Source organism: Procambarus clarkii, chromosome 61 (genome assembly GCF_040958095.1).
Source record: "Procambarus clarkii isolate CNS0578487 chromosome 61, FALCON_Pclarkii_2.0, whole genome shotgun sequence".
Classification (NCBI taxonomy): domain Eukaryota; kingdom Metazoa; phylum Arthropoda; class Malacostraca; order Decapoda; family Cambaridae; genus Procambarus; species Procambarus clarkii.
Genome location: NC_091210.1, coordinates 13378247 through 13393795, shown reverse-complemented (window position 1 = coordinate 13393795; position 15549 = coordinate 13378247). Strand labels below are relative to the sequence as shown.

At 54.0% G+C, this 15549-nt stretch overlaps 1 protein-coding gene across 27 annotated transcripts in view; it reads left to right on the top strand.

Moving 5' to 3' along the window:
• The window catches only part of Glut1 (Glucose transporter 1), a 384143-nt gene that overhangs the window by 132174 nt on the left and 236420 nt on the right, over window positions 1-15549 (top strand). For 26 of the 27 annotated variants that reach the window (XR_011223425.1, XR_011223422.1, XR_011223424.1 and 23 more), the window contains exon 3: window positions 8342-8912. The exons of the other annotated variant lie outside the window; for it this stretch is intronic. Coding sequence is in view for 21 of the 26 variants with exons in the window: in XM_069307821.1 (XP_069163922.1) it covers window positions 8356-8912 (557 nt within the window). In the remaining 5 variants the exon portion in view is untranslated. The remainder of the gene's footprint in view (window positions 1-8341; window positions 8913-15549) is intronic. 27 annotated transcript variants of the gene reach the window in all.

Sequence of the window (15549 nt, the reverse complement as noted above, 5' to 3'; positions counted from 1 at the left end):
TTCGATTACACAACTATAAGAACGTGATACTTAAGTGATAAATTCCATGTACTTGGGTATGGTAAAAACGAAATAGGAAGGAAAACAACATGTAAGGGATATCTTGAGATCTTGAGGTTATCTTGAGATGATTTCGGGGCTTTAGTGTCCCCGCGGCCCGGTCCTCGACCAGGCCTCCACCCACAGGAAGCAGCCCGTGACAGCTGACTAACACCCAGGTACCTATTTTACTGCTAGGTAACAGGGGCATAGGGTGAAAGAAACTCTGCCCATTGTTTCTCTCCGGCGTCCTGGGATCGAACCCGGGCACCACAGGATCACAAGTCCAGCGTGCTGTCGGCTCGGCCGACCAGCGCCCTGGGATCTGGGAATGATGATCTCAGGCGACGTAACGTTTAGTGAACATAACAAGAACAGACATGTTTGTTATGGTTTAAGATTAGCTTCTGGGAACCAAAAGTTCCAAGCAGCACGGGCTATGGTGAGCCCCTAGTAGATTTTGAAGAGCAAACACCATCAACCTGGATAATTAATGGATGGATTATTACAACAGTCATATGCAGGGATCCCATCAGTGATCATATTCTTTCAATCACAGCTTACTGGCCTGCCTTAAGTACTGATCAGAGAAATTTCTTAAATACATGGAAGACACATAACACATATGGTGCACATAGACACTACACAGTATCTGATTTATTGGCCCAGTTCAGAGCTCTCAAAATGTACTCTCTGGAAAGAGATGAGTCATCATTTAATATATACATGGAAGATACTGGAGGGCAGCTCCCAAATTTGTACAGGTAGAGTAACAACATACTGGAGCGAAAGGTACGGAAGGAAATGTAGAATAGAACCAGTGAGGAGCAGAGGTGCCATAGGCACAATCAGAGAACACTGAACATCAGAGGTCCAGTGAAGAGTAGAGGTGCCATAGGCACAATCAGAGAACACTGAACATCAGAGGTCCAGTGAAGAGTAGAGGTGCCATAGGCACAATCAGAGAACACTGAACATCAGAGGTCCAGTGAAGAGTAGAGGTGCCATAGGCACAATCAGAGAACATTGAACACCAGAGGTCCAGTGAAGAGTAGAGGTGCCATAGGCACAATCAGAGAACACTGAACATCAGAGGTCGAGTGAAGAGTAGAGGTGCCATAGGCACAATCAGAGAACACTGTCTGAACATCAGAGGTCCAGTGAAGAGTAGAGGTGCCATAGGCACAATCAGAGAAGACTGTCTGAACATCAGAGGTCCAGTGAAGAGTAGAGGTGCCATAGGCACAATCAGAGAACACTGTCTGAACAACAGAGGTCCAGTGAAGAGTAGAGGTGCCATAGGCACAATCAGAGAACACTGAACACCAGAGGTCCAGTGAAGAGTAGAGGTGCCATAGGCACAATCAGAGAACACTGAACACCAGAGGTCCAGTGAAGAGTAGAGGTGCCATAGGCACAATCAGAGAACACTGAACATCAGAGGTCCAGTGAAGAGTAGAGGTGCCATAGGCACAATCAGAGAACACTGTCTGAACACCAGAGGTCCAGTGAAGAGTAGAGGTGCCATAGGCACAATCAGAGAACACTGAACATCAGAGGTCCAGTGAAGAGTAGAGGTGCCATAGGCACAATCAGAGAACACTGAACACCAGAGGTCCAGTGAAGAGTAGAGGTGCCATAGGCACAATCAGAGAACACTGAACATCAGAGGTCCAGTGAAGAGTAGAGGTGCCATAGGCACAATCAGAGAACACTGAACATCAGAGGTCCAGTGAAGAGTAGAGGTGCCATAGGCACAATCAGAGAACATTGAACACCAGAGGTCCAGTGAAGAGTAGAGGTGACATAGGCACAATCAGAGAACACTGAACATCAGAGGTCCAGTGAAGAGTAGAGGTGCCATAGGCACAATCAGAGAACACTGTCTGAACACCATAAGTCCAGTGAAGAGTAGAGGTGACATAGGCACAATCAGAGAACACTGAACACCAGAGGTCCAGTGAAGAGTAGAGGTGCCATAGGCACAATCAGAGAACACTGTCTGAACACCATAAGTCCAGTGAAGAGTAGAGGTGACATAGGCACAATCAGAGAACACTGAACACCAGAGGTCCAGTGAAGAGTAGAGGTGCCATAGGCACAATCAGAGAACACTGTCTGAACACCAGAGGTCCAGTGAAGAGTAGAGGTGCCATAGGCACAATCAGAGAACACTGTCTGAACAACAGAGGTCCAGTGAAGAGTAGAGGTGCCATAGGCACAATCAGAGAACACTGTCTGAACACCAGAAGTCCATGGCTAGTAAATGCCGTCCAAATACCATAATTTCAGTTGATGGTGCGTCATGAAAGGACCTTCCTTGGACCACATGACACAACCTCCACTTATATAACATGACATAATCTGAATTGTTTATGCTTCAATACTCTCCAGCAACACTCACGACCTGTAACTTCCTCTCACCCTTCCATAGCTAACAAAATTGTCTAATCGGGAATGCTTGCCACTTGCTAATGATCAATGATTTAAGATATACTAGTGCTCAGGATTTAAGTTCCTTGGCCCACCAACACAAATTTTGCGACCTTCTCCTGGGGCCAGATTCACGAAGCAGTTACGAACCAGGGGCCAGATTCACGAAGCAGTTACGCAAGTACATACGAACCTATCCATCTTTTCTCAATCTTTGGCGGCTTTGTTTACAATTATTAAACAGTTAATGAGCTCCGAAGCACCAGGAGGCTGTTTATAACAATAACAACAGTTGATTGGCAAGTTTTTATGCTTGTAAACTATTTAATAAATGTAACCAAAGCCGTCAAAGATTGAGGAAAGATGTACACGTTCGTAAGTGCTTGCGTAACTGCTTCGTGAATCTGGCTCCTGATTACTGGAAGACAACTGTGATTATTGCTATAGACTCCTCCTCAGCTGTTAATCTCTCTCTTTATTACTCTCTCTCTCTCCTTATTACTCTGTTCGTATTCCCTTTTCTTGTATATATATTCCATTTTGTGCTCGCCTTGTCCCTTGTGTATTTGTTACTCTGCTGTCTAACGATGGCTTTGGTTCAGGAGGTCGATTGTCTCTGTCATGTAGACCATTATATTTTGTGCTTTTCTTTGCAAGGAATTCTCAAGATAACCTCAAGATAACTGTGATATTCGTAGATAGTAAAGTGTGTAGACAAGGACACTCACTCCAGCATTATATCATAGACTAATGAAACTAAGCCATTTAGAAATTACTCTAAAATGACGTTGTATGAAATGGCAAACTACTTACTTATCGAGGATAAAATATCTGAAATCTTTATATCTGAAGATATCTATATATCTGAAATATCTAAAAATATCTGAAAGATATACGACATGTGAGATTAAGAAGCAAGTTGTGTATTGTGAAGACTAATAACAATAAACAGCAGTTCCTTTATGACCTTGTAATATCCCCATAGCTAAAACAACTACGCATTAGCGTAACTACGGGCTCGCCATAGCCCGTGCTACTTGGAACTTTTTGTACCAAGTAGCGAATCTTAAACAGCAACAACAGCATTAGCGAAAAGACCTACCATTAATGTATAATTACTGGAAACTAGCGGACTGTGAAGATAGGATATGAAACTATTGGAAGGGAGTGAAATGTCAACTGACTCCAGGGATCATGTCAAACATCACTTGACACGTCAACTGACTGAGGCCAAGTAACATGATACATGTCATTTGGCCCCTTGGAAAGAGGGGGGAGGGGTTTAAGGGCCAGTTGAACCCTAAGGGGAGAATATATTGTGTGTGTATTATATCTTATATATGTCGTAATTTGTGTATACTGCCTCTGGTATCTGTTGAACTCAACCAGGAGCTACTCAACCCTCTATTACTATGACTTAACAACATTCAAGATAAAACTACTCTCATTTTCTTTGTTAGAACAATTCCTGCACTTTGGCTGAATCATTAGTCATCTGTTCCGCTTCTCAGATTCATAATACACCATGCACCTGCCCGCTTAACAGTGCCAGGCTTGGAATACTTCCTCTCACTCTAGTAGTGTTTCCTGGTGTGTGTCAGGTGTGCTTCCAAATGTGCTTGTGTCATGTGTGTTATCCACCACGTGCTGACTGGTCTGTGGATCCCCTTATTGAAGAATTCTTGTCATGTATGTTTGTACACCGCAGCTTCCTCTCTTGTGCTTGTCTGTTGCTGTGTACTGCTGTGGTGGCTACTGTGTGTACTGCTGTGGTGGCTGTGTGTACTGCTGTGGTGGCTACTGTGTGTACTGCTGTGGTGGCTACTGTGTGTACTGCTGTGGTGGCTGCTGTGTGTACTGCTGTGGTGGCTACTGTGTGTACTGCTGTGGTGGCTACTGTGTGTACTGCTGTGGTGGCTGCTGTGTGTACTGCTGTGGTGGCTGCTGTGTGTACTGCTGTGGTGGCTACTGTGTGTACTGCTGTGGTGGCTACCTGCCTGCTGCTGTGTGTACTGCTGTGGTGGCTACTGTGTGTACTGCTGTGGTGGCTACTGTGTGTACTGCTGTGGTGGCTACTGTGTGTACTGCTGTGGTGGCTACTGTGTGTACTGCTGTGGTGGCTACTGTGTGTACTGCTGTGGTGGCTACTGTGTGTACTGCTGTGGTGGCTACTGTGTGTACTGCTGTGGTGGCTGCTGTGTGTACTGCTGTGGTGGCTACTGTGTGTACTGCTGTGGTGGCTACTGTGTGTACTGCTGTGGTGGCTACTGTGTGTACTGCTGTGGTGGCTACTGTGTGTACTGCTGTGGTGGCTACTGTGTGTGCTGCTGTGGTGGCTACTGTGTGTACTGCTGTGGTGGCTACCTGTCTGTTGCTGTGTGTACTGCTGTGGTGGCTACCTGCCAGCTGCTGTGTGTACTGCTGTGGTGGCTACTGTGTGAACTGCTGTGGTGGCTACTGTGTGTACTGCTGTGGTGGCTACCTGCCTGCTACTGTGTGTACTGCTGTGGTGGCTACTGTGTGTACTGCTGTGGTGGCTACCTGCCTGTTGCTGTGTGTACTGCTGTGGTGGCTACCTGCCTGCTGCTGTGTGTACTGCTGTGGTGGCTACCTGCCTGCTGCTGTGTGTACTGCTGTGGTGGCTACTGTGTGTACTGCTGTGGTGGCTACTGTGTGTACTGCTGTGGTGGCTACCTGCTTGCTGCTGTGTGTACTGCTGTGGTGGCTACTGTGTGTACTGCTGTGGTGGCTACTGTGTGTACTGCTGTGGTGGCTACTGTGTGTACTGCTGTGGTGGCTACCTGCCTGCTACTGTGTGTACTGCTGTGGTGGCTACTGTGTGAACTGCTGTGGTGGCTACCTGCCTGTTGCTGTGTGTACTGCTGTGGTGGCTACCTGCCTGCTGCTGTGTGTACTGCTGTGGTGGCTACTGTGTGTACTGCTGTGGTGGCTACCTGCCTGTTGCTGTGTGTACTGCTGTGGTGGCTACCTGCCTGCTGCTGTGTGTACTGCTGTGGTGGCTACTGTGTGTACTGCTGTGGTGGCTACCTGCCTGTTGCTGTGTGTACTGCTGTGGTGGCTACCTGCCTGCTACTGTGTGTACTGCTGTGGTGGCTACCTGCCTGCTGCTGTGGTGGCTACCTGCCTGCTACTGTGTGTACTGCTGTGGTGGCTACCTGCCTGCTGCTGTGTGTACTGCTGTGGTGGCTACCTGCCTGCTACTGTGTATACAGCTGTGGTGGCTACTGTGTGTACTGCTGTGGTGGCTACCTGCCTGCTACTGTGTATACAGCTGTGGTGGCTACCTGCCTGCTACTGTGTGTACTGCTGTGGTGGCTACCTGCCTGCTACTGTGTGTACTGCTGTGGTGGCTACTGTGTGTACTGCTGTGGTGGCTACCTGCCTGCTACAGTGTATACAGCTGTGGTGGCTACCTGCCTGCTTACTGTGTGTACTGCTGTGGTGGCTACCTGCCTGCTACAGTGTATACAGCTGTGGTGGCTACCTGCCTGCTGCTGTGTATACAGCTGTGGTGGCTACCTGCCTGCTGCTGTGTATACAGCTGTGGTGGCTACCTGCCTGCTGCTGTGTGTACTGCTGTGGTGGCTACCTGCCTGCTACTGTGTATACAGCTGTGGTGGCTACCTGCCTGCTACTGTGTATACAGCTGTGGTGGCTACCTGCCTGCTACTGTGTATACAGCTGTGGTGGCTACCTGCCTGCTGCTGTGTGTACTGCTGTGGTGGCTACCTGCCTGCTACTGTGTGTACTGCTGTGGTGGCTACCTGCCTGCTTCTGTGTGTACTGCTGTGGTGGCTACTGTGTACTGCTGTGGTGGCTACCTGCCTGCTGCTGTGTATACAGCTGTGGTGGCTACCTGCCTGCTGCTGTGTGTACTGCTGTGGTGGCTACCTGCCTGCTACTGTGTATACAGCTGTGGTGGCTACCTGCCTGCTGCTGTGTGTACAGCTGTGGTGGCTACCTGCCTGCTGCTGTGAGTACAGCTGTGGTGGCTACCTGCCTGCTGCTGTGTATACAGCTGTGGTGGCTACCTGCCTGCTGCTGTGTATACAGCTGTGGTGGCTACCTGCCTGCTGCTGTGTGTACAGCTGTGGTGGCTACCTGCCTGCTACTGTGTATACAGCTGTGGTGGCTACCTGCCTGCTACTGTGTATACAGCTGTGGTGGCTACCTGCCTGCTGCTGTGTGTACTGCTGTGGTGGCTACCTGCCTGCTACTGTGTATACTGCTGTGGTGGCTACCTGCCTGCTACTGTGTATACAGCTGTGGTGGCTACCTGCCTGCTACTGTGTATACAGCTGTGGTGGCTACCTGCCTGCTACTGTGTGTACTGCTGTGGTGGCTACCTGCCTGCTACTGTGTGTACTGCTGTGGTGGCTACCTGCCTGCTACTGTGTGTACTGCTGTGGTGGCTACCTGCCTGCTACTGTGTGTACTGCTGTGGTGGCTACCTGCCTGATACTGTGTGTACTGCTGTGGTGGCTTCCTGCCTGCTACTGTGTGTACTGCTGTGGTGGCTACTGTGTGTACTGCTGTGGTGGCTACCTGCCTGCTACTGTGTGTACTGCTGTGGTGGCTACTGTGTGTACTGCTGTGGTGGCTACCTGCCTGCTACTGTGTATACAGCTGTGGTGGCTACCTGCCTGCTGCTGTGTGTACAGCTGTGGTGGCTACCTGCCTGCTGCTGTGTATACAGCTGTGGTGGCTACCTGCCTGCTGCTGTGTGTACAGCTGTGGTGGCTACCTGCCTGCTACTGTGTATACAGCTGTGGTGGCTACCTGCCTGCTGCTGTGTGTACTGCTGTGGTGGCTACCTGCCTGCTACTGTGTATACTGCTGTGGTGGCTACCTGCCTGCTACTGTGTATACAGCTGTGGTGGCTACCTGCCTGCTACTGTGTATACAGCTGTGGTGGCTACCTGCCTGCTACTGTGTGTACTGCTGTGGTGGCTACCTGCCTGCTACTGTGTGTACTGCTGTGGTGGCTACCTGCCTGCTACTGTGTGTACTGCTGTGGTGGCTACCTGCCTGCTACTGTGTGTACTGCTGTGGTGGCTACCTGCCTGCTACTGTGTGTACTGCTGTGGTGGCTACCTGCCTGCTACTGTGTGTACTGCTGTGGTGGCTACCTGCCTGCTACTGTGTGTACTGCTGTGGTGGCTACCTGCCTGCTACTGTGTGTACTGCTGTGGTGGCTACCTGCCTGCTACTGTGTGTACTGCTGTGGTGGCTACCTGCCTGCTACTGTGTGTACTGCTGTGGTGGCTACCTGCCTGCTACTGTGTGTACTGCTGTGGTGGCTACCTGCCTGCTACTGTGTGTACTGCTGTGGTGGCTACTGTGTGTACTGCTGTGGTGGCTACCTGCCTGCTACTGTGTGTACAGCTGTGGTGGCTACCTGCCTGCTACTGTGTATACAGCTGTGGTGGCTACTGTGTATACAGCTGTGGTGGCTACTGTGTATACAGCTGTGGTGGCTACTGTGTGTACTGCTGTGGTGGCTACTGTGTGTACTGCTGTGGTGGCTACTGTGTGTACTGCTGTGGTGGCTACTGTGTATGCAGCTGTGGTAACCACCTGTCTCATCACAGGTAAGTAAGGTAGTGTTGTGGTGGTGTTGGTGTGTGTACGCCATGTATATAGTCGTGTGTGTGTGTGTGTGCCGGGGGTAGAGTAGTGGGGTCAGATGTCTACAAAAGTCTCACACTGTGTCTCTCTCCCTCTCATGCTGCCTGGATCACTTTGGACAACACTTGCACCGCTGCACCACCACCCCCTGCTGCTGCTGCTGCTGCTTCCACCCTGGACGGGGCGTGCCTCTGGTGCCGGCACGGCCACGTATGTACAGTTGCGGGTGGGCGGATGTGCTGGTGGAGTGGCGGCGGCGGGGCGTCTGACAGTGGCGGCGGCTGCATGAGGGGCGGCGGCCAGCGGGTGTTGGACACGACGTGTGACGGGGGCCGCCAGTCCCCCGCCATTCCTTACTCCGCCCACACCAACCAGCCGTATTCCTGCGTGGTTGTGCCGCACTCACTCACGGCGCCGGCCACCGCCGCCGCTGCCGCAGCCGCCTACGCCTCCCCCCTCTCCCCCCCAGCCTTCCCCAGAGGGGTGCCGCCACCCCCCATCGGCACGCCTTTAGGCACGCCACCTTCACCTTGTTACGGCAGCTGCAGCTGCGGCGCCTCGACCGCGTCGTCTCCGGGGGCGTGCCGCGTGCACGAACGGGTGTTCACGTGCCCGCCGCCGCCTCCACCCGTGACGTGCGGGGCCACGGAGCGTGAGAGCGTGCTGGGGGCACTCTCTGGGGGTGATGGGGATCTAGCCGTGCCCATTAACGATGACCAGGAGGTATGGCACCCTAGGGACGATACATCGGAAGAGATTAAAGAAGAAAGTGTTAAGGAATTATTGCTAAGGTGTGTTGGGCTGACCAGCTCTCTACCTCTATCTCTACCTGTACCTCTCTATCTCTACCTCTACCTCTATATCTCTACCTCTACCTCTCTCTACCTCTATATCTCTACCTCTCTACCCCTCTCTCTATTTCTCTCTACCTCTATATTTCTTCCTCTTTATCTCTACCTCTTTCTATACCTTTATATCTCTACTTCTCTCTCTCTACCTCTCTCTGTCTCTCTCTCATTCTCCCTCCTTTCTCTCTCTCTTTCTCTGTGTTCCCTAGCCGGATGCGGTGCCAGGGTCTGGGTGCCACCTGGCACTCATGGCTAGAGACCGTGTGTGTGTGTGTGTGTGTGTGTGTGTGTGTGTGTGTGTGTGTGTGTGTGTGTAGTGCCTTTACCTGTCCTGACCTCACCCAAGTCCTCCTGTCTGTTGGTCTAGTGGCGGCTTGTCACGCCCAGCTGGGTGCCTTGTGTCCTCTTCGTTAATTCTGGCACCCGGGTATGTTTAGTGGCACCCGGGGAGTGCCTCTACCCGCTGGACGGTGCTCCTGGTACCTGTTCCCCTCCCTCCCTCAGGCCAGGAAGGTACCCGTCCCCCTCCCTCCCTCAGGCCAGGAAGGTACCCGTCCCCCCTCCCTCCCTCAGGCCAGGAAGGTACCCGTCCCCCTCCCTCCCTCAGGCCAGGAAGGTACCCGTCCCCCTCCCTCCCTCAGGCCAGGAAGGTACCCGTCCCCCTCCCTCCCTCAGGCCAGGAAGGTACCCGTCCCCCTCCCTCCCTCAGGCCAGGAAGGTACCCGTCCCCCCTCCCTCCCTCAGGCCAGGAAGGTACCCGTCCCCCCTCCCTCCCTCAGGCCAGGAAGGTACCCGTCCCCCTCCCTCCCTCAGGCCAGGAAGGTACCCGTCCCCCTCCCTCCCTCAGGCCAGGAAGGTACCCGTCCCCCTCCCTCCCTCAGGCCAGGAAGGTACCCGTCCCCCTCCCTCCCTCAGGCCAGGAAGGTACCCGTCCCCCTCCCTCCCTCAGGCCAGGAAGGTACCCGTCCCCCTCCCTCCCTCAGGCCAGGAAGGTACCCGTCCCCCTCCCTCCCTCAGGCCAGGAAGGTACCCGTCCCCCTCCCTCCCTCAGGCCAGGAAGGTACCCGTCCCCCTCCCTCCCTCAGGCCAGGAAGGTACCCGTCCCCCCTCCCTCCCTCAGGCCAGGAAGGTACCCGTCCCCCTCCCTCCCTCAGGCCAGGAAGGTACCCGTCCCCCCTCCCTCCCTCAGGCCAGGAAGGTACCCGTCCCCCTCCCTCCCTCAGGCCAGGAAGGTACCCGTCCCCCCTCCCTCCCTCAGGCCAGGAAGGTACCCGTCCCCCTCCCTCCCTCAGGCCAGGAAGGTACCCGTCCCCCTCCCTCCCTCAGGCCTGGAAGGTACCCGTCCCCCTCCCTCCCTCAGGCCAGGAAGGTACCCGTCCCCCTCCCTCCCTCAGGCCAGGAAGGTACCCGTCCCCCCTCCCTCCCTCAGGCCAGGAAGGTACCCGTCCCCCTCCCTCCCTCAGGCCAGGAAGGTACCCGTCCCCCCTCCCTCCCTCAGGCCAGGAAGGTACCCGTCCCCCTCCCTCCCTCAGGCCAGGAAGGTACCCGTCCCCCTCCCTCCCTCAGGCCAGGAAGGTACCCGTCCCCCTCCCTCAGGCCAGGAAGGTACCCGTCCCCCCTCCCTCAGGCCAGGAAGGTACCCGTCCCCCTCCCTCCCTCAGGCCAGGAAGGTACCCGTCCCCCCTCCCTCCCTCAGGCCAGGAAGGTACCCGTCCCCCTCCCTCCCTCAGGCCAGGAAGGTACCCGTCCCCCCTCCCTCCCTCAGGCCAGGAAGGTACCCGTCCCCCTCCCTCCCTCAGGCCAGGAAGGTACCCGTCCCCCTCCCTCCCTCAGGCGAGGAAGGTACCCGTCCCCCTCCCTCCCTCAGGCCAGGAAGGTACCCGTCCCCCTCCCTCCCTCAGGCCAGGAAGGTACCCGTCCCCCCTCCCTCCCTCAGGCCAGGAAGGTACCCGTCCCCCTCCCTCCCTCAGGCGAGGAAGGTACCCGTCCCCCCTCCCTCCCTCAGGCCAGGAAGGTACCCGTCCCCCTCCCTCCCTCAGGCCAGGAAGGTACCCGTCCCCCTCCCTCCCTCAGGCCAGGAAGGTACCCGTCCCCCCCTCCTCTCCCACATTACACCTGCCCCCACCGTCCGCTGTCTGCCTTAAACACCTCATCCCCGTGACACACGCCCCTACACGCGCGTGCATAATACCACACACACCTGAAGGCATGTATCCACGCACGAACTCTCCCACATGTATGTATACATAGGCATGTTGACCCCGGTATGCGCGCGCACACTAACTTGCCAATTGTCTTGGTTACATAAATATAATTTATGGAGTATATAACTATTAGAACGCGGGTTCGATCCCAGGTCCTGATTCAGGGGTTTTATCTTTGAAGAGTAACAATAGCATGAAGGCACAGTGATGCTCGCTTGGTTCCCTCGTGGGTGTGCAGCCCGTCCTCATAAACAAAGGTCCTAAGTCCATTCCATCCACCCGCCAAACCCCCTGTTTATGAATGATTAAAAATATTTTACACACGATTCGTGTCAGACGTCCGAACACTTCCGGAACAATTGCTTCACTGACGACTTGTGTTCGAACCACAACGCTGTAAATGCTTCACCCACGTACTCCAAATAACTGTCAAGAGAATGTGAACACCTAACCTCGGCCAAATTGTGGACGAAATTGTTTATAATACTTTTAACAAATAAGATATTGAATGCGCAGTACGTCAAAATAGACGAATGTGTGTGTGGGGGGTCGGCGGCCGCCTGGAAGAGCCCCTCCTGATGGCGGGATGCGAACTGGTTTGAGGGCTTCACCCCCCACGACTAGCAACAGGCGAAGCCAACCTTGCACTAGATGCTTCCACTGACGATAAAGTTTCCATATCAACTGTTTTCAGCATTTCTTGAGAGATAAATACTAGTAATTTATATTTTGTTGCCGTGTAGGTATATCTGGGAGCCTCGGACCACAGAGATGGGGTGTGAAAGGTGGTGTCAAATAAGCGCTTGACTTACATAATGTTGTTGCCCTCTTGACAATGCCAGTATGACATTTGAACACTGTGCAACCTATTTGTAAATATTTCAGGCCTCGGTGAGAAGCCTTATTGGCATATTGTATTATGTTCTAGCAAGCGAATTGTGTAAGTTGTTTTGGTACCGAATAGTGAAAGATATTTATAACAATAGTGGCTACCAGTGACTCGATAAATATTGAATATGCGTCTGTATACATGTCCGACGGCGTAAATTAGCTAACGATAGTATAAATAATTGTTAAATTAATAAATTGGCTGCATAGTAACCCATTCCAACTCATTGTACACCACCTATGACGCTATACGCTATATCTTGTATCGTTATAAAATGACCTCATTTTCTAGCCAAATAAGACGGAACATACCAGACTGTTTCTACATTTGATCTTGTCCTTAAAAAGGTATAAAAGTCAGCCCCTCTGAGTGAAAAGTTATCAATGTGTGTGGCTAAATAATTGACCGGCTTTGTAAGACAAGCTGGTGTTAGAGAACTGTAACACGTGTATAATTCTCTGGAGCTGTGACAGCAGTTTGAAAATGACTTCCAGACGACGTCATTTAACTTCCCGCTCGACGCGCGCACTCCACCGTCCCTTTGATGTCAGCTTCACCGCAGGATTACTCGCGCACAGCTTCCTGCGACCTGTGTCCCGTTGGTCCAGTCGAGGTCGAAGCCTGTGTACGCGGAAGGTCGAGTCGAAGTAGAGGCCTTTGTGCGCGGTAGATTCAGTCGAAGTCGAAGCCTGTGTACCCGGAAGGTCGAGTCGAAGTAGAGGCCTGTGTGCGCGGTAGATTCAGTCGAGGTCGAAGCCTGTGTACGCGGAAGGTCGAGTCGAAGTAGAGGCCTTTGTGCGCGGTAGATTCAGTCGAAATCGAATCATGTAGCGCGCGTTAGGTCGAGTTTTCCCCAAGACAAGACCGTGTGTTAATGGGTGACCTGATGGGTGCTAGAAAGTTATAAATGAAGGGTGAATGTGTGCCCGCTGCCCCGGCGTGGGACCTAGGCAGGGCGCAGGGTGGCCCTGAATGTGGTGCCCTGACACATTCCGGGCTCCAAACTTGCCTGAAGATCTGCCCTGACACCCGGATAAAGGTGGGTGCTTCTGGCATGTATACTTCAGGGCCCCAGGATTGGGGCCCCTGCTTCACCAACCTCAACTGGCTAGTGGAAGGTGGGTTTGGGGCCCTCAGACTCATACCAGTAGTAAGGGGGAAGGAATCAACCAGGTGTAATATGGGTCAGGCCGCGCCCACTGTACATGACCAGTGAGGGAGGTGGAGTCTCCTGGCCAGCCCCTAGTGTGTTCCCCCACCTCCATAGTGTTCCCCCACCCCTATAGTGTGTTCCCCCACCCCCATAGTGTGTTCCCCCACTCCTAGTGTGTTCCCCCACTCCTAGTGTGTTCCCCCACCCCCATAGTGTGTGTTCCCCCACCCCCATAGTGTGTGTTCCCCCACCCCCATAGTGTGTTCCCCCACCCCCATAGTGTGTTCCCCCACCCCCATAGTGTGTTCCCCCACCCCCATAGTGTGTTCCCCCACCCCCATAGTGTGTTCCCCCACCCCCATAGTGTGTTCCCCCACTCCTAGTGTGTTCCCCCACCCCCATAGTGTGTGTTCCCCCACCCCCATAGTGTGTTCCCCCATCCCCTAGTGTGTGTTCCCCCACCCCCATAGTGTGTTCCCCCACCCCCTAGTGTGTGTTCCCCCACCCCCTAGTGTGTGTTCCCCCACCCCCATAGTGTGTTCCCCACCCCCTAGTGTGTGTTCCCCCACCCCCATAGTGTGTTCCCCTACCCCCTAGCGTGTGTTTCCCCACCCCCTAGTGTGTTCCCCCACCCCCTAGTGTGTGTTCCCCACCCCCATAGTGTGTTCCCCTACCCCATAGTGTGTTCCCCCACCCCCTAGAGTGCGTTCCCCCACCCCCTAGAGTGCGTTCCCCCACCCCCTAGTGTGTGTTCCCCCACCCCCATAGTGTGTTCCCCTACCCCCATAGTGTGTTCCCCCACCCCCATAGTGTGTTCCCCCACCCCCATGTGTGTGTTCCCCCACCCCCATGTGTGTGTTCCCCCACCCCCATGTGTGTGTTCCCCCACCCCCATAGTGTGTTCCCCCATCCCCATAGTGTGTTCCCCTACCCCCTAGTGTGTGTTCCCCTACCCCCTAGTGTGTGTTCCCCTACCCCCTAGTGTGTGTTCCCCTACCCCCTAGTGTGTGTTCCCCCACTCCCTAGTGTGTGTTCCCCACCCCCCTAGTGTGTGTACCCCTACCCCCCCTCCGTGATACCCCTACCCCCCCGTGATTCCCCTACCCCCCCGTGATTCCCCTACCCCCCGTGATTCCCCTACCCCCCCGTGATTCCCCTACCCCCCGTGATCCCCCTCCACACCCTATCCCCCCCCCAGCTGGCCTCACCCCCTCCTACCTACCCCCACCACATTTCCCTCCCCTAGCTTGCTGCTAGCCGCTGCTTCCCACATCCCTCCTATCCCCCTCCCGCTGGCCTATAATGCTAAACCTTTGACTAAAGAGGTGGTCATTGCTACAAACTATCCCCCCCTCCCCCCGTCGTCTCTACCCAGTTCCCGCCTCCTATCCCAGGTGTTCCACTTCCCGGGTACTAAACCTTTCCCCTCATTCCTCCTTTCAAACCGGTTTCCCCCACGTGTTGTACCGGCCGTGTACTGTAGGTTCCTAGTCCTCAGCTGGTGCTGGTTCCCGCTACGGGGCGCTACCTTCTCTAGGTCCTGTCTAGGCGCTGTCTAGATGCTGTCTAGGCGCTGTCTAGGCGCTGTCTAGATGCTGTCTAGACGCTGTCTAGGCGTTATCTAGATGCTGTCTAGGCGCTGTCTAGATGCTGTGTAGGCGTTTTCTAGGCGTTATCTAGACGCTGTCTAGGCGTTATCTAGGCGTTATCTAAGCGCTAGTCTGTCTCATATCCTGCATTGTTTTCTAGCTAGATCTGTTGCTTCTAGATCTTAATTCCTAGCTCCTGTTTCCTGGTTAATAATTGGTAGCCGCAATAGCCGAATTCCTCTTGATCTGAATTCACCCTACACCTCTTTTTTTAACACTTGAAGCTCCCCCACACCCCCTTATTTTCGACCCGAAGCCCCCCCCCCTGACCCCCTATTTTCGACCCGAAGACCCCCCTGCCCCCCTATTTTCGACCCGAAGACCCCCCTGCCCCCCTACTTTCGACCCGAAGACCCCCCGCCCCCTATTTTCGACCCGAAGACCCCCCTGCCCCCTATTTTCGACCCGAAGACCCCCCTGCCCCCCTATTTTCGACCCGAAGACCCCCCGCCCCCTATTTTCGACCCGAAGACCCCCCCTGCCCCCTATTTTCGACCCGAAGCCCCCCCTGCCCCCCTATTTTCGACCCGAAGCCCCCCCCCGCCCCCTATTTTCGACCCGAAGCCCCCCCCGCCCCCTATTTTCGACCCGAAGACCCCCCTGCCCCCTATTTTCGACCCGAAGACCCCCTGCCCCCCTATTTTCGACCCGAAGACCCCCCCGCCCCCTATTTTCGACCCGAAGA